Source organism: Poromitra crassiceps (assembly GCF_964638095.1).
Source record: "Poromitra crassiceps genome assembly, chromosome: 21".
In the NCBI taxonomy this organism is placed as follows: domain Eukaryota; kingdom Metazoa; phylum Chordata; class Actinopteri; order Beryciformes; family Melamphaidae; genus Poromitra; species Poromitra crassiceps.
In genome coordinates, this window is record NC_139638.1 from 13364723 (window position 1) to 13384330 (window position 19608).

General features: G+C 43.7%; 1 protein-coding gene across 1 annotated transcript in view; it reads right to left on the minus strand.

Annotated features, from left to right (window-relative positions):
• Positions 1 to 1140: 1140 nt before the first annotated feature.
• The window catches only part of LOC310795516 (netrin-G2-like), a gene marked incomplete at its 3' end in the record, with an annotated part of 86466 nt that continues 67998 nt past the window's right edge, over positions 1141 to 19608 (minus strand). Inside the window, exons 5-7 of the mRNA XM_083657580.1 lie at positions 9903 to 10070; positions 4545 to 4679; positions 1141 to 1367 (exon numbers count right to left, since the gene is read on the minus strand). Coding sequence (XP_083513706.1) covers positions 1141 to 1367; positions 4545 to 4679; positions 9903 to 10070 — 530 coding nt within the window. The remainder of the gene's footprint in view (positions 1368 to 4544; positions 4680 to 9902; positions 10071 to 19608) is intronic.

Genomic DNA, 19608 nt, shown 5'->3' on the forward strand with positions numbered 1-19608 from the left:
TATTATTCATAACCCTCTGGATATTATTATAATATGTATAATCTCAGCGACTGTTAGTGGGCACATTAGATACAATGACAGAAGATATAATAATAATAATAAAAAAAGAAATGCAGCAGAAATAGAAGAAATGTGAAATCAAGTCTCATTTTTTTCTTTTGTTTAGAATGAAATGAAACCTGGTTAATATACTATGTAGGCCTCAGCAGCAGGGTCAAACACACACTTCGCCAAAGCAACCACCCACCCTTAAAGTGTCAGCAACTCGTCTCACTAACCACACACATCGCCCCTCAGTAACAGCAGTCTCATGGAGGTGAGATCCTCATCTCAACCAAGGGAAAAAATTAAAAAATAAATCAATAAAATGTCCTTGTGTTACAACAGCCATTCCCTTTGTAAAGAAACAGTCGTGACTTTAGTGTTTTCTTGTGTTTATGCTTTTTGGTATGATGCACATTGCTCCAGCTCTGGAATAAAGGGAGAGAGACAGTGGTTGGTTGGTATGATTTTTCTCCTCTGTCTGCATCCGTTTTCTCTGAGGTCACTCCCCCTTTGTCCGTCTCTTGTAATACACTCACATCTGAGCACACACTCCACAACGTAACACTCCTGTTAGGTGTGTGTGTGTGTGTGTGTGTGTGTGTGCGCGCGCGTGCGCGAGAGAGAGAGTAAGTGTTAATCCATTTCTTTGTGTGTGTGTGTATGGGTGTGTGTGTTTGTGTGTGTGTGTGTGTGTGTGTTTGTGTGTGTGTGTGTGTGTGTGTGTGTGTGTGTGTGTGTGTGTGTGTGTGTGTGTGTGTGTGTGTGTGTGTGTGTGCGCGTGCGTGAATGCGTGCGTGCGTGTGTTTTGGGCATTGGGGTTCGTTGGTGTCGGAGTGTGTGTGTATCAGTGTTGCCAGATCTCACAAGAGAAACAAGCAACCAGGTCTTGGATGCTTGCTTCTCTCACGAGATCTGGCAACCCTGGTGCGTATGCGTGTGCTGCTGTGTCTTCATAGGGTCCCTGACTAGGATGGTCCTACCCACTCTGGGCCACCCCGCGCCTCACACACACACACACACACACACACACACACACACACACACACACGCACACACACACACACGCACGCTCCTTGGTGGAGGGGGGTCCATGGCTCAGTGGGGAGTTAATGTGGCCAGGAGGTGGGATAGCAGAGTGCAGAGCAGCAGGGTGGCCACAGGGGGGCCACTTGGGGAAGAGGCAGCATTGCAGTCCTTGCCCCCCTCGCAACGGGACTGTTGGCATAGCACCCCCTTAAACTCTGGGGGGCAGATGCACTTCTGGTTCTGGTAGCACGTTCCTCCATTCTGGCACAGGAGCATCTCCTCGTCGCACATGTTGGCTGTGAGGGGAGACAGAGGTAGATGGAGAGGCAGCAGAGAGAGAGAGGGAGCAGAGAGAGAGAGAGAAGTAGAGAAAGAGAGGGAGAGTGACTCCTGTATCAAGTATGAACACATCAGCAACACATACTTTATTTTTTATCTCTGAAAGAATAGAGAGCTTTCAAAATCTCAGTCAACGAAAAAAAATTGGAGAAAATCTACTCCTACATTCTCAAAGATCCTACTTTGAGAAAATGTTGAAACAGTAGAACTCTGTGCTCAGTGTCATGCCATATTCTAAGAAACACATCAATTCTGTAAACGCTTAACTTTGCTTTTTTTGGCAATCATCATCACTGTTATTGTTGTTACTGTCCAGAAATATTCTGATGCATTACAGTATGCAGTTTGTTTAATTTTATTTTACTTCATTTCTATCTCATTGTGTATCTATGCTTTGACAACACGTGCAATAATAATTTAATTCAATTGAATTGAGAGTGATGGAATTCCAAGGGCAAAGAGAATGGGGAGAAGAGTTGTGAATAAATGGGGTTTAGCAAAGTGACAGGGTGACAGGTGGTAAAGGGATGGTGGGGGATGAAAGAGCACAGAGAGGAAAGGAAGCTGTATGGTGACGGGAGAGACAGGTGGGGGGAGATAAGGAGGGGTAATGTAAGATAGAGTGTGATGAGAGACAGGTGGGAGAGATAAGGAGGGGTAATGTAAGATACAGTGTGATGAGAGACAGGTGGGAGAGATAAGGAGGGGTAATGTAAGATACAGTGTGATGAGAGACAGGTGGGAGAGATAAGGAGGGGTAATGTAAGATACAGTGTGATGAGAGACAGGTGGGGGAGATAAGGAGGGGTAATGTAAGATACAGTGTGATGAGAGACAGGTGGGAGAGATAAGGAGGGGTAATGTAAGATACAGTGTGATGAGAGACAGGTGGGAGAGATAAGGAGGGGTAATGTAAGATACAGTGTGATGAGAGACAGGTGGGGGAGATAAGGAGGGGTAATGTAAGATACAGTGTGATGAGAGGCAGGTGGGAGAGATAAGGAGGGGTAATGTAAGATACAGTGTGATGAGAGACAGGTAGGGAGAGATAAGGAGGGGTAATGTAAGATACAGTGTGATGAGAGACAGGTGGGAGAGATAAGGAGGGGTAATGTAAGATACAGTGTGATGAGAGACAGGTGGGGGAGATAAGGAGGGGTAATGTAAGATACAGTGTGATGAGAGACAGGTGGGAGAGATAAGGAGGGGTAATGTAAGATACAGTGTGATGAGAGACAGGTGGGGGAGATAAGGAGGGGTAATGTAAGATACAGTGTGATGAGAGACAGGTGGGAGAGATAAGGAGGGGTAATGTAAGATACAGTGTGATGAGAGACAGGTGGGGGAGATAAGGAGGGGTAATGTAAGATACAGTGTGATGAGAGACAGGTGGGGGAGATAAGGAGGGGTAATGTAAGATACAGTGTGATGAGAGACAGGTGGGAGAGATAAGGAGGGGTAATGTAAGATACAGTGTGATGAGAGACAGGTGGGGGAGATAAGGAGGGGTAATGTAAGATACAGTGTGATGAGAGACAGGTGGGGGAGATAAGGAGGGGTAATGTAAGATACAGTGTGATGAGAGACAGGTGGGAGAGATAAGGAGGGGTAATGTAAGATACAGTGTGATGAGAGACAGGTGGGGGAGATAAGGAGGGGTAATGTAAGATACAGTGTGATGAGAGACAGGTGGGAGAGATAAGGAGGGGTAATGTAAGATACAGTGTGATGAGAGACAGGTGGGGGAGATAAGGAGGGGTAGTGTAAGATACAGTGTGATGAGAGACAGGTGGGAGAGATAAGGAGGGGTAATGTAAGATACAGTGTGATGAGAGACAGGTGGGGGAGATAAGGAGGGGTAATGTAAGATACAGTGTGATGAGAGACAGGTGGGGGGACATAAGGAGGGGTAATGTAAGATACAGTGTGATGGGAGACAGGTGGGAGAGATAAGGAGGGGTAATGTAAGATACAGTGTGATGAGAGACAGGTGGGAGAGATAAGGAGGGGTAATGTAAGATACAGTGTGATGAGAGACAGGTGGGAGAGATAAGGAGGGGTAATGTAAGATACAGTGTGATGAGAGACAGGTGGGAGAGATAAGGAGGGGTAATGTAAGATACAGTGTGATGAGAGACAGGTAGGGAGAGATAAGGAGGGGTAATGTAAGATACAGTGTGATGAGAGACAGGTGGGGGAGATAAGGAGGGGTAATGTAAGATACAGTGTGATGAGAGACAGGTGGGAGAGATAAGGAGGGGTAATGTAAGATACAGTGTGATGAGAGACAGGGAGGAGAGGAATTCAGGGCAAGAAGAACAAGGCAGAAAAGAGAGCGGGAGGGAGGAAAGATAAATTATCCAATCTTTTTTGGGACAACAACAGGTAACACCTGCCTTTTGCTTCCTGCACTCTGTTTCTTCTTGAGCAGCACTTTCTCTGGGTCAAGCTAAAATCATTCTTTCAAATCCAGCAGAAAATCCAGCGCATGTGTAAGTCATCATTGGATGAACAAATCACATCATTAAAGCACTATAAAAGGCTGTAGGGATAACAGAGGCAGTCGCACACGACACAAGGTACTTGACCTAAAAATGTATTGGGAGAAAAATAGAGAGGATAGGGCTTGCGTGATGAGAATTAATAACACGTAACTTTAGGCTACTTATTACTCAGAATAAAATTGGCTTCCGCTGCAGATGTCAAACCTGCAACTTAATGTATATTGTAAATCATGCACCGGTAAATAAAGCTACAGTCAATATGCATGCATGCTTGTGGATTTGTGTGTGTGTGTGTGTGTGTGTGTGTGTGTGTGTGTGTGTGTGTGTGTGTGTGTGTGTGTGTGTGTGTGTGTGTGTGTGTGTAAGGTGGTCTATTTGAGACACAGGCCCTGAGTGGATGGTAGATGTTGGGAGGAGGTGGTTCCTTGTAATGGGGTTAAGGTGTGACAGGGTCATCAATTAAAGGAGTAGCTGATGCTGCTAACGAGCTACATGATCCCTTCCCCCAGAGACGCACAAAGCTAAGTAGCACAACGCACTGGCAAAGGTTCTGGAAGGCTGTAACATTTCTTCATCCCCCGATTTTAGACATGATGCACACACACCAAAACACTGTATCCTCGTACTCACGGTAACAGCCTTGTTTCCAGTAGTATCCTGGAGTGCAGTCGTCACACTTGGCCCCGGTAGCGCCATCTTTACACTGGCAGAACCCGGTGCCATTACATCGGTCATGGACAGAACCCAACTGGTTGCAGTTGCACTCTGAACGAAGAGAGAGTAGGAGGGAGGGAAGAGAATAGGGTGAGCGGTGTGGACTTCTCTCCTCAGTTCATTTGAGGACGGTCTGTTGGGCTGCATGGAGTTATGTCCATGCAACGGACCAAAAACTGTGCACACTTGTATTCAGGCCACGGACTTATATTTAGTATCAAAGCCCCCCTGGGGCTACAAGCAATGTGGGTTGGGGTTTCCCCAAAATGCAGGCATGTCCTGAGATGGCCCTGATTCAGACTTGAAGCTTAAGTTCCTTTTAGTCTGCTTTCGAGGAGGCAGAATAAGTCTCTGGGACGGACCTGGTGGCATTTTGAAGGAAAGCACAATCATTTCATTATAATAATTTGGCCCTAGCTTATTGTAAAACAAGTGGTGATGATGAGCCCTTGGTGGCTTCATCATAAGTAAAATGTCTCTTTGATTCAGTTGATATTCTTATTTATAAGTTATGTATTTGCTCTGACCTATCACATGTGTTTATTGCAAAATACAGATACAGATGTACTGATTCAAATATACAGAGTGAAAGTTGGGGATCATAAACAAAGTGTCAGCAATCTTTTGAGCAGAGAAACCTGATTCGGCAGGCAAAATCAGCAGGAAACCACGACTGAAGATTTCTTTAGGCTCTGGTTGATCATGATCATTATTCTGAGCTTTTTGACACTTAACACCCACGGGACTTAGTATGCGATACACTTGAGTTCATGCTTTACCTTTAAACCAAACATCACAATATCAAATTCAACGACAAACACAAAATAAGTATAGTAAAGATAATTAGCCTTTTGTTTGTTTCTCATTGTGCTTTTTTAGTGGGTGTTGTAGCCATGTTTGCTATGTTGTGTGTGTGTGTGTGTGTGTGTGTGTGTGTGTGTGTGTGTGTGTGTGTGTGTGTGTGTGTGTGTGTGTGTGTGAGATGTGGATATTGGTGTCAAGTGTCAACATTGTTGTAGTTGCTTCACCTGCACACTAGAGGGCATGGGCACCTAGGTAATCACCCTCACAGTACTCTACATAGGTGGGTCACAGGTGCACAGCTGCAGGGAATCAGCAACTGGGAGGCCACAAAGTTTTTCAACCGTGTGTGGTCGGCTGTGGTTTAGGTCTTGTCATGCAATATTCTCCTCTCTCTCCTCCTCCACATTTCCCATTTTCTCCCCACCCTCGCCCTAATCCGGGCCCGTATCCTACTCCCTCCCTCCACCCTAGACCCTACCTCTACTCTACCTCCCCTGTACCCTTCCACCTCTCCTTCTCTGTTCTCTCCTCCTCTCTGTCCTCTCCCCTCTCTCACATTCCCGCTGCTCTCCTTCCCCTGCGCCCTCCCACCTCTCCTTCTCTGTTCTCTCCTCCTCTCTGCCCTCTCCTCCCTCTCACATTCCCCCTGCTCTCCCTCCCCTGCACCCTCTCCTTCTGTTCTCTCCTCCTCCACATTTCCCATTTCTCCCCACCCTCGCCCTAATCCGGGCCCGTATCCTACTCCCTCCCCTCCCCCAACCCTAGACCCTACCCCTACCCTGGCTCTCCCTCCCCTGCACCCTCATCTCTCCTCCTCTGTTCTCTCCTCCTCCACATTTCCTATTTTCTCCCCACCTCCCCCCTCTCCTCCCTCCTCCCTCTCCCTCCCTCCTCCACTCTCCTGCTTTCTTCAAATGTTCAAATGTTATCTTTATTCTGTATATTCTTGTTACTGTGTGTTAGCTAGAATCAGCTAGACATACTTTCTGTGAAGCCCTCTGAGACATGCTTGTGAATTAGGGCTATATAAATAAACTTGACTTGACTTGAATATAGTCAATTTGTTTGTTTGTTTAGTATGTAAATGTTACGAGCTCGTTTTTATACCATTACTCAGTGCACCCGGCCTTTTGTATGTGTATTTTTAAATATTTGCAATAATAAAATGTCAAATGCATATTCCATGGGGGCGGCTGTAGCTCAGGAGGTAGAGCGGGTCATCCACTAATCACTTTGGATATGAATCAGTGGCGTCTGATATACGGCGTATTTATACGGCGTATATAAATACGTATACGCCGTATATAAATACGGCGTATTTATCATGATAACTGTGAAATATCTGTTATATAGCTAAATAATGTTGATCACCACATCTCCAACCAAATCTAAATACTAGTAAACTTTGTATCGCTCTTAATGACACTGAATCAAATTGAATTATGTTGCATTAAATAATATCAAATCAATTTAAAAACTAAATGCAATTGTATCGACTTGTTGACCTCTTCAAAGATACCTTTACTGCATTTGCTTACTACTATTGATATTCATGAAATCAGCCTGGAAATGTTATTGAATGTATTTTTTTTTACAATTTTACATAAATTACTAATTTCTGCAAATAATTATCATTACAAATAATGATATATATATAGAAGCCAAAAGATGTCCAGATGAGTGACTGATCAGAGACGGTAGAAGGCTGTAGATCTTTATATTTGCATTGCATGTTGCAGCTGTTTGACGAAAAAGTTTATCTCACATGACTTGATGTTTGGCAATAGCACTTATAAAAGTATAACGTTATACTTCATAGCACTTATAATAGTATAACATTATACTTCATAGCACTTATAATAGTATAACATTATACTTCATAGCACTTATAATAGTATAACATTATACTTCATAGCACTTATAATAGTATAATATTATACTTCATAGCACTTATAATAGTATAACATTATACTTCATAGCAATGTATAACATTATAACATTATACTTCATAGCACTTATAATAGTATAACATTATACTTCATAGCACTTATAATAGTATAACATTATACTTCATAGCACTTATAATAGTATAATATTATACTTCATAGCACTTATAATAGTATAACATTATACTTCATAGCACTTATAATAGTATAATATTATACTTCATAGCACTTATAATAGTATAACATTATACTTCATAGCAATGTATAACATTATAACATTATACTTCATAGCACTTATAATAGTATAACATTATACTTCATAGCACTTATAATAGTATAACATTATACTTCATAGCACTTATAATAGTATAACATTATACTTCATAGCACTTATAATAGTATAATATTATACTTCATAGCACTTATAATAGTATAACATTATACTTCATAGCAATGTATAACATTATAACATTATACTTCATAGCACTTATAATAGTATAACATTATACTTCATAGCACTTATAATAGTATAACATTATACTTCATAGCACTTATAATAGTATAACATCATACTTCATAGCACTTATAATAGTATAACATTATACTTCATAGCAATGTAGGAGTAAGGTTACAGTAGCTCTGTGTGTTTGGGGGTCATGCGTATGTGTGATTTTATGTGAACGGCAGAGAGAGCGGACATGTGTGGAGAATGTGTGACTGTGGCAAACTGTGTGTGCAAATGCATTAGTGTATGTGAGCACATGGTTTGGTGCTCTAGAGAGGCTGGTGTGAACATGCTTGGTGTGCCAGTTAGCTGCTAGATGAGCTAACGGGGCCTCATTTGTGCTGACTCCAAGGCCTGGCCCTCTGTGCCCCCCAAGTTTACCCTCCAACCCCCTGCAGTCCACCTATACAGTTGGATCCAGATCAACACCAGATTTTAGTTCCACAGCAACACGAGCATAATGACCTCTTATTAACATTTGCCCTGAATAAGGAATATGTGTACGCTGTGAATCTACATAGCCTATACCCTCATGCATATTAGGTGCATAAGGAATGTAACATACAGTACAGTAGCCTATACCCTCATGCATATTAGGTGCATAAGGAATGTAATATTATTATTTCAATTTGCTGGATGAGCGTTGTATACAGTAGTAATCCTGATTACCCCAATTTGAAACAGGTTTACTCAACTTTTTTTGACACAACTCTTGAAGAGTGTAAACAGTGCAGAGTGCAGGAATATAGATAAGAACAGAGTTATAATTACAAGTATTAGAATTACAAGTATTTTAAATTATGCATGATAAGACGGCATACTTGTGGCAACTTTCACTTGGACAAAATGAGAAAACTAGCAAATAAATCTAAATAGGTGTTAAGGGAGGTGTTACAGGTAACATACAGGAGGTGTTACAACCCCTAAATGATGCCTTCTGTAACATTCTCAATCCCATGGTCTGATGTCAATTAATAACCATGTTAAAGTGGAAATGCGGTAATTGCTACATCCCACACTCTTGCCAATCTCTGTACACACACAACACACACTCCCTCACCCCACTAACACACACTCTACCACCCCACTAACACACACTCCCTCACCCCACTAACACACACTCCCTCACCCCACTAACACACACTCCATCACCCCACTAACACACACTCCATCACCCCACTAACACACACACTCCACCACCCCACTAACACACACTCCCTCACCCCACTAACACACACACTCCACCACCCCACTAACACACACACTCCATCACCCCACTAACACACACTCCATCACCCCACTAACACACACACTCCACCACCCCACTAACACACACTCCACCACCCCACTAACACACACTCCATCACCCCACTAACACACACACTCCACCACCCCACTAACACACACACTCCACCACCCCACTAACACACACTCCACCACCCCACTAACACACACTCCCTCACCCCACTAACACACACACTCCACCACCCCACTAACACACACTCCACCACCCCACTAACACACACTCCACCACCCCACTAACACACACACTCCATCACCCCACTAACACACACTCCACCACCCCACTAACACACACTCCATCACCCCACTAACACACACACTCCACCACCCCACTAACACACACTCCATCACCCCACTAACACACACTCCACCACCCCACTAACACACACACTCCATCACCCCACTAACACACACACACACTCCATCACCCCACTAACACACACACTCCACCACCCCACTAACACACACACTCCATCACCCCACTAACACACACTCCATCACCCCACTAACACACACACACTCCACCACCCCACTAACACACACACACACTCCATCACCCCACTAACACACACACTCCACCACCCCACTAACACACACTCCATCACCCCACTAACACACACTCCACCACCCCACTAACACACCCTCCACTACCCCACTGACACTCACACATGCACCACAACCCCTTCCACAGCCCTCCCGCTCTCCCTCCAGACTGACCGATGCAGACGCCCTCATCATCCAGTTCAGCAGAGGCGTTGCGGAAGTATCCCAGTCTGCAGTGTTGGCAGTTCTGCCCCCTGGTGTTGTGCTTGCAGCTGACGCATGTCACAATGTTCAGGTAGTCGATGTAACTGCAGCGGTTGGAGTGGCCGTAGCACTCACAGTCTAAGAGCAGAGACACGTTAGACTTTAGATGGGCTGTTGGGATGTGTTTGATGAAAAGTACTCCCTTGAAAAAAAAAATAAAAAAAATACCATGGGGTTTCCTTTATTAGAGAAGGATGAATAGACATTTTTGTATATTGAACTGTCCAATTTATAATACAGGGTTCGCTGGGAAACATTTGGGATAACATAGTGTTTATTAGAGAGTAATGACAGATTCTCACAGGATGTTTAGCGGGCATTTCAGAGATGATGAACTATTGGCATAAACAGTTTGTTAAAAAAAAGGTTGTGAAAAATGATTGGGGACAGTTTTAGACATCTTAAAGATGGCTTCTCTTACCAACAAATGAATGAATCATTGTGCGTTTATGACCTGTCCTTCTGATTCAATACTGGTTCAATAGAGATGGACCCCTCCTCCATTACTACACTCACAAGATAGCTGACTATGCTTTACTGTGCTGTAATGATTACTGATGGGAATCCCACTGCGTGTGCGTGCATGCATGGGTATGTGTGTGTGTGTGTGTGTGTGTGTGTGTGTGTGCGTGCATGCGTGTGTGTGTGTGCGTGCGTGTGTGTGTGTGTGTGTGTGTGTAATTGTGTCTGAGAATTTGATTGCATGGACAGATGAGTAGATTGCTATGATGAGTGAAGGGGGCGGGGCTTGCTTGAGGTGGGCGGTACAGGTATTTTCTGACCTGCTAAACTTTGGCAGAAAACAATGAGTGTGTCCTCTTCCTGATCCCTCACTGTTGGTTCATTCTCCATTTGCATGTCCTAAAATTATCTTCTTTAGTAAGGAACTACATGATCAGCAATATCTAATAATAATAATAATAATAATAATAATAATAATAATAATAATAATAATAATAATAATATATATAAGGTACTACATGATCAGCAATATCTATTTCAGTTCATGCCTGAATAACATTTTCTGTGTGCAATTCATAAATCATTTAAGCAGGTTTTTACTACAGGTTTTAATATGCTACAATAGATAAATTAAGATTTGCCCTTACAAATGCCATACTATAGAGAAAGGTGGTAGACCATCCTGTAATTTCTCCATAGAGAGAAAGAAAAAAAGAAAACCTGGTATTTTCATTTCGGATTTTGTGCAGAGGTGAGAGGTGGAGGGGTGAGGCGTTGTGATCTTGGCTGAGGTTGGTACCTAATGAAGGTTTTATTAAGCTTTAGATAGTGCACTGCGAGGCATCACTGTCCTCTAAAGAGGCATTTACCAGCCATGTTTATGCAAATACACATTTAAATGCACATGAAGAAGTCGAAGTTTAGCTGTTTAATCAGTCGTCACATTATTATTTTATTATTGTTTGGTTGATGATGCTGGCTGAAATATTAATGGGCCGGCTTAAAGGGAGCCAGTGAGAGGAGCCCCGTAAAGTGCATCTCTCAGCACTGAGGGAACCATGTTAGCTGCGGGGGGAAGAACTGCCTAATTAAATATAAATGCCCAATTACTCCACAGACAAGAAAGGGAATGGGACATTGTTCCATTAATGTTAAGAGTCAAGATGCAATTTTATTGGTATGCATTGGTCGTGAATTGTTAAGAATGAAAGACAGTTATATTGAGAAAAGAAGAGTACTGCATCAAAGAAATGTTATACGGCGGCGGGGTGGGGGTGGGGGGGGTAGATACTTACCTTGATCATGCATACAAAAGCAATGATGAGGGGCTCACAGATGCATTGGGGGGTAAAACACCACAATGAAAAACAGTCAACATGCAATGAAAGGAATTTTTCCCCAGGTTTTCTACTTAAACTTCACTGCCAAAAGACAGAAAGGATTAGGTCCAGTAGGTCCAGTGAGTGATCTAAGCAGAAGAAGATTTCACCTTCTGTCTGTATCTTCAGACTCTGCCCTGCGCCTGTTGGTCTCTTACCTTGGAAATATATGATTCCAGACAACTGCTTGGCTTGGGGCTCTCCTGAGATCAAGAGTTTCAGAAGCCCTTGAGGGATGAAGGAATCTTTGTTTAAGAATCGTCTTTCAACATGCACTCTGCTGCAGTTATCTCTGCACCTAGGGCACTGTGTTTGCACGGCTGGAGCCAGTATAGCCCATGGCCTACTACCAATGCTATGGAGAGGTCATATCTAACCTGCTACTGTGAAACTGGGAAAGTGGCTATTTGGTGGATGGGAATCCTACTGGGTTCTACCTTGAACAATGGACGAGCTACTGTACATTCTAGGACGCTAATCAAAATCTTCAGCTAATGCAGTGTTCCTCAGCTGGTGGGACAGGACCCAAAGGGGTGTCACAAGATCTTCTGACAGGGTCACTCACTGGCAAAGAACCAATTAGATCAGGCCAATATTCTCGCCTGATATATTAGGTCATTACTTCATGGCCACAGTCATTTGGGTCCCATTGTGAAACCAGTTGTGAACCACTGGGCTGCTGTATGGTATTTTCAAATTCTACCTTTCTTTCTCTCTCTTCCCTTCTCTTCTTCACCATCTTCATCCTCCTTTTCCTCCTCTTTCTCAGAAGACCTTTTGGTCTCATGACTTGAGCGAAATGGATCTATATTGACATAGCACAGATTGTCCGTTTGACCAAAGAAAACTGATTTCTACCACTCTCTAAGTGGCGTGAATACATACAGATGATAAAACAATTGTTTTTCAACATCACACACAGTAGCCAAGGGGCTAACTACCAGACAATAACATATCCAGATAGATCCAGTAGTAAACATCTATATTTAAATATACTCTATCGATTAATATCTTAGAATATTTGATAAAATGACAAAGTATATTTATAAGCCAAGATATCCAGTAATCTTTAGGTACAGCTTTACATTCTCACCACCACTTCAAACTGGATGGATGATTGAGTTATTACACATTCATACTCACTTTGTAGCCACTTCATCCTGGGATCACAAAACAATTGTGTCCAGATGCATTTGACAACAACTTTATGTAGTTTTCAGAGAGCCACTGTTTGCTCTGGGCTGCCAAGTGTAACCCAGTCGAGAAAGGTTATCCTGCTACAACTACTACCACCACCTGTACTACTACTACTTCTACTACTACTACTACATTACTACTACTACTACTACTCTGGCTACTTCTAAAAGGTACCTTTCTGTTCAATGTTTCTTTCTCTTCTCCCCTCCTTCTCCACCTTCTTATTCTCTTCTTCTTCGTCCTCTTCTTCCTTCTTTGTCTTCTTCTCCTCCCTCTCCTCCTCCTCTGCATTATTCTTTCTTTTCTCTTCCCTCTCCTCCTTGACTTTTGCTTTCTCATCCTCTTCCTCCCTTTTCTTCTCCTTCTCCCACTCCTCTTCCACTTCATCCTCTTTCTCTTCCTCCTTCTCTTTGTTCTTCTTTTCCTCCTCCCTCTCTTTCTCCTCACCCTTCTGTTTCTTCTCCTTCTTCCTCTCCTTCTCATCCTCCTTCTCTTTCTTCTTATTTTGCTTCTCCCTCTCTTCCTCTTTCTGTTCCTCCTCCTCATCTCCCTCCCCCTTCTCCTCCTCTTCTTCTTCATTTCTCTCTTCCTCTTCTTTCTCCTCCTCTTCCTCTTCCTCCTCCCTGCCACTCTCATTTTCTTTCTTCTTGTCCCTCTCTGTCTCCTTCTCCTCCTTGTCCTCTTCCTCCTCTGTATTCTCCTCATTTTCCTCCTCCTCCTCTCCTTCCTCAGATGAGGTTGTGGTGTTTTCAGTCTCAGGTCCCTTGGTGTCAGACTTGCCTTGTCCTTGACATAACAAGCAAATGCATTTTATGGTGTATTTCATATGGCCTATCTTCTGCACCCTAAACAATATCAGCTGTTACAGACTGCTGATATCTACCTCCTCTCCCTTCACCTCTCCCTCCGTGACCTTGTTTCCCCCCTCTCTCTCTCTCTCTCCCTCTCTCTCTCCCCCTCTCTCTCTCCCCCTCTCTCTCCCTCTCCCTCTCCCTCTCTCTCTCTCAGACTGAGGGAGGGAGGCTCAGGAAGAGCTGTGAGAATTAAAGAGGCTTGATAAACTCCTAGATCACTATACTTTCACTGTGGGTGTGAAATGATGACATGTACTTCCTTTCATCATGAAGTTTTCTCACTTGTACTTGTTCCATCCATATATGCAGTATATATCCTTAATTATAACTGTCTCCTTGATCTCACCTCCCTATACATACTCCTAAATGTCTTCACATTAACATAACTTACAGTTCAAATATTCATACACACTCCACCAGAGCTGCAAGTGGAGGACAGATTACTTTACCCTGACCAAAGTCTAACTACTTAAGGCTGTAATATACAGGGCTATAGCATCATGGAACTGTATTCCAGGTGATGTTCATTCCATCACTGGTAAAGCATGTTTTAAAAGGAAACTCTTTTTAATTGTATGTATGTTCACACTAACCATCCTGATTTTATCTTCTCTCTTGTTGTATTTTGTGATGTCTGTTTTATTGAGTGCAAGTACCTTATGTTTGTATATTGATATTCTGCCCACTCGCTAACAGAGTGAGGACCATGCTACATTACTCTTTCCGATTCTAGATTTATTGTTAAATATTTTCTTCTTCTGTCACTCTTATGTGACATGTTTTTCTTATTTTTATATTTCATTGTTTGTATGACATGTAATGTCCTGGACCCCAGGAAGTCTAGCTGATGCCTAGGTGTCAGCTAATGGGGATCCTTTTTAACACTTTGAGTGCCACGGCCCTTGGGCAAAAGGTTGCTTGCTGTGCCACATAGGCCGCAATGCATTTTAAAACAGTCATATAATTTTTTTAATAATTACTATGTAAACACTGAACACGCACAAATAACGATGAGACTCTCTTCTATCACCTGCAAAAAAAAGTTTATTGATCCCATTTTCCGTTCTTTAGTTATGAGCCGGAGAAGATAGCTTGATTGAAGCAAAAACATCCCTTTTTTTCTACGAGCTGAGATAATGAGCCTTTTGTGAAATTAAACATTTCAAGCACATCACTGACTCTGAAGCTAATTTTCTGATGTCTGGGTCTGTCTGGGTGAAGTGTATGCTGCTCTGCCTGCTCTGCGTGCTCCCCCCCCCCCCCCCCTCAACTGCACACGCCTCCTGGGTGTGTCTTATGTGTCTGGTGGCTCTCAGTCTCTGCTGAGTTTGCTGCGCACACACAGTGAATGGTGCGCGACATTCAGCTTTTTGGTTCCGTGTGTGTTTGTCACGGGCTCGCATGCTTCCAGTTCGGAATAATAAGGCAGATTATGTGAATGTGCTGTTGCAGCGTACACGGAGGTGCTCAGTTGTGACAGCGGATGCTGCTGCTCGGGGCACAGCTGGCGTTGTGCTCGTTGTGCTTCATGCACGTCGATGCATACGGACGGATGCGATGCGATTTCCTCATTTTCCCCAGTGACTATTTCTGTGTGTTTGGCTCCTTTTTCTCTGATCAGGAGAGTGCTGTCGCCACCTAATGGGTTTGTAAAATAGGTTATCGACCTCCAATAGCTACAATATTGTTAGAGGCGACGTAAGAAGCTTAGATCGACACCCCCCCGTCAAAAAAACAATTTGGAGTTACTGACGCCATTTGGCGTCGCTGGCACTGTACGGTAAATTTCTAATGACGCCATATGGCGTCGCTGGCACTCAATGTGTTAATAACCAAATACATTTATGATAAAGTCATCTCTGAAAGTAACATCCGAACATGGGCATACCTGCCTATGGCGAGAGCACCCCGCTTTTACTGCATTTTTAATAGTGTCTTGCTCACTCATTTCATTTCCCTCTTTTTCTCTGTATATTGCACTCTCCCAGAGGGCTTTCTGCCATTCCCAGGATCCTTTGCTTCAAGTTTTAGGGCTACAGTGAGCACAAGTGAGACACGAGCAATGTGAAACTAGTTCACTTTGCGGATCAGGCTGGAGAAACAGCCTTTCATGTATCTATTTTTGCTACCATCTCATTCACTGCAAAACAAGTCAACAAATAAAAACCCACTCATCCTCAGACGTGCACGTCTCAAAATATGGATCTCATAGACCGACAAAATGTCATTGAGGGACTAATGATTAACAGTCCGCTAGATAATACAGCACTGCACGCTTACATCTGTCTTTCCCCTTGAGGTGTTTTTGCATAGGCGATGTATGTTCTTCAGAGAGGGCCGTCCTGCTAGCATCCCGCTCCCCTGTGGAGCGTCCCCCCTCAGGCTATCTCCCGCCCACTTGCTCTCCTTCATCCCTCCTCCTCCCCAGGGCTCCAGTGAGACAGGACGCCAGCAGCTGTTCTCACACAGCACCCTGCTGGCGTCATGCCATCATTACATCTCTTCAAAGTAACCCACGCCCACCTCTGCTCATGTCCGACTCTGGCCCCATTGGACCTCCCCCACCGCAAACACACACACACACACACACACACACACACACACATCCACACACACACACACACACACACACACACACACACACACACACACACACATCCACACACACACACACACACGCAGACAAACTCTTTTATGGGATAGCAGGGCTCTGAATCAAAGGCTGATGTAGCACAGCAGAGAGAGTTAGCGGTGCTGCCTTGGGGGGACGAGTGATTCCAACCATTCTTGGCATTAATCTCAATCAGTTCTGTGTTGTTTATGTTGAGGGTTCTCTAATAACGACACCGTTGTTACGACTTGAAGTACTTTACTTGGTAGTGCTGGTAAACAGGTTACAGGCATGGAGAGTAGTACGGCTCTGTCCGTCGCTTCCTGACAGCTTCTGAATAACCCCAGTGCGCATGCTCCAACTGTTAGGCTTGCAAGGCAGATCTAGCAAATGCCTATTTGCGCTTATCATTACAAGTTCAACCTGTACAGTCTGACATCAGACACTCAAAGCGTTTGGGTTTCCCTCTTGCTATTCATAGCTTTCAAGGGGCGTTACGTGCTGCCGGGAACGCCCACCTGGCGGTCAAAAAAAAAACTTGTTCATTCCGCTGGCCGCCTCGACTAGTTTCTCACGCTGTGTTTGTTCAGCCAAAATGCCGGATACCTGTTGTGCTATCGGTTGCACTAACCGACGAGGAGACACGCCTGGCTTGTGCTTTTACAGAATCCCGTCGGAGAAAGAAAACTCAGACAGGAGGAGGTTGTGGATTTGTGCGATTAGACGTGGTTCAGTCGCTGGGGAGGGCAAATGGCTTTTTTTCTACCATCAAAGTACACACGTTTTTGCGGCCAACATTTCATCAAAGGTAAGCTCAAGTAACGTTAACGGGGTATTTTAATCATTATTGTAACGTTACTTGAGCTTACCTTTGATGAAATGTTGGCCACAAAGACGTGTGTACAAACGGCTGAACAAACACAGCGTGAGAAACTAGTCAACTCGGGGGGCAGCGGAATGAACAAGTTTTTTTTTTGACCGTCAGGTGGGCGTTCCCGGCATCACGTAACGCCCCTTGAAAGCTATGAATACTGATCGGAAGAGGTCTGTGTGCATGTGCGTGTTTGTGTGTGTGCGTGAGTGCGTGCGTGCGTGCGTGTGTGTGTGAGTGGTCTGTCATACTAGAGTACTTTCGGGGACACATTTCAGACTTAAGACGAGTTAATTGGGGTGGGTGGCTTGTCCAATTGTCGCCATTTTGGAAAAAAGGGTTAGGGTTGGGTTAGGCAAGTAGTAGGGTTAGGGTAAGACTCCAGGGAATTAATGTAAGTCTACTGTATGTAATGTTCCGAAGAGTGAGCATAATCTGAGTGTGTGTGTGTGTGTGTGTGTGTGTGTGTGTGTGTGTGTGTGTGTGTGTGTGTGTGTGTGTGTGTGTGTGTGTGTCTCTCTCTCTCTGCTGGCTCCCCCCACTCTCTCTCCCTCTCTCTCACCCACACTGGATTTCAGTGCATCTAAATTGAATGAGCCACTCTGACATGTGATATGATGTTGCGCAATGTAAAATGATAGCAGGATGTAAGAGCATGTTATTCAGTTTCACCTCTGGAAGATGGTCCATTCCAAGAGAGAGCCTACAACCCTAACCCTACACCGTGGAGACCATCAGGCTGGCTTAACATGAAAACAATACTTGTCTCTAATTGTGAATTAGATTATTCTACTTGGCTGGGGTCTACTACTCTAAGAGCTGGGGGTGTGGCTTACCTTCTGTCTCAGTAAGCTCCGGCTCCGACAGCTCTGTTTGAACTGGGGTTGCACGAGGGCGAGTCTCACTCTGGGTCAGAAGGACAGGCTCCTCTGTGATTGGTGGGGGACGTTCAGATTCCCCAGCGGTTGGCGAAGACAATTCCGAATCCTGATCGATTAGCCAAGGAGGTGCGGACTTCTGTGTGACTGGATGAGACGGATCTGAGTCTTCGGTGATCGGTTCTGATTCCTCTGCTACTATGAGGGTTCTTTGCTCCTCTGATGGAGCGGGTGTGGAAGCTGCTGTAACGGGACGTGTGGCAGATTCCCCCATGGGTGCCAATGGGATCTCAGAGATAGTGACAGTAGTGCTGGGTAACATGCTGTCAGTTAGGGGGGTTGGGCTTCCAGTTGGTGGAGTGCCGGTGTCTGTTGCATCAGTCCTAGGGATAGGCTCTTTAGGACAGAGAGTGTGAATGCAATGAGGAATGAGTAGGGTAAGACATTAGCATAAGAGATGCTGCCTCAGATTGTTTATCCAAAGAAAGCCGAGCTTTCCCTTTTTTCCCCCTCCAACGCGCACACACACACACACACACACACACACACACACACACACACACACACACACACACACACACACGCACACACGTTCATACACACAGAAGTGAGAACACACAATGAAAGTGTGATTTCACACTGCTGAGATAGGCTAAACTCAAAAGCTGTTCCACGACCCTTTCAGTGCTGGAAAATGGTGATTTCTTTGCAAAACACGATGACTATTGTTAATATGGTTGGAAACGGAAATCACAGTGTTTGTTGTATTATACTCCAAGTTTTACACTTACAAAGTTGTGTATGTATATATGTACGTACGTACAAACGTATTTTATTTATTTATTTATTTATTTATTTATTATTTTTGCCAAATCTGAGGATAAATTGAAAAACTGAACAATCATCAGCATCGAAATCCTTACGCAAGACAGTATGAATAAAGTACTGATCCACAAATTAGGTATTGTACAGGCCTACAATCTACTAAAAATGATAACTTTCCTAATTCCATCCAAATTGTTGTTACTGGTTAATATACAGGCTGTTTTTCCAGTATGCTGAATTTAAAATGGTTTAGTGGCCACATTTCTACCCAACATCAACAACACAAATCCTAGCATGTTTTACTATTTTCTGTGTGGAATAGACATTGGAAAATATTACTGTATTGGACACTAGCAGAGTATAAGAAACTATCCAGAATCCTGTGCATGGTGGGATGGTAAAATGATCTAATCAGTCAGTCAGATAGTCAGTCTTTGGGCTGCAGTAAGGTTTGAAGGTAATATACTGAAATTGGCTTTTTGAATGTTCATTTTCACTAGTATGTACTGATCTGTACTTTGATCAAAACATTTGTCAGA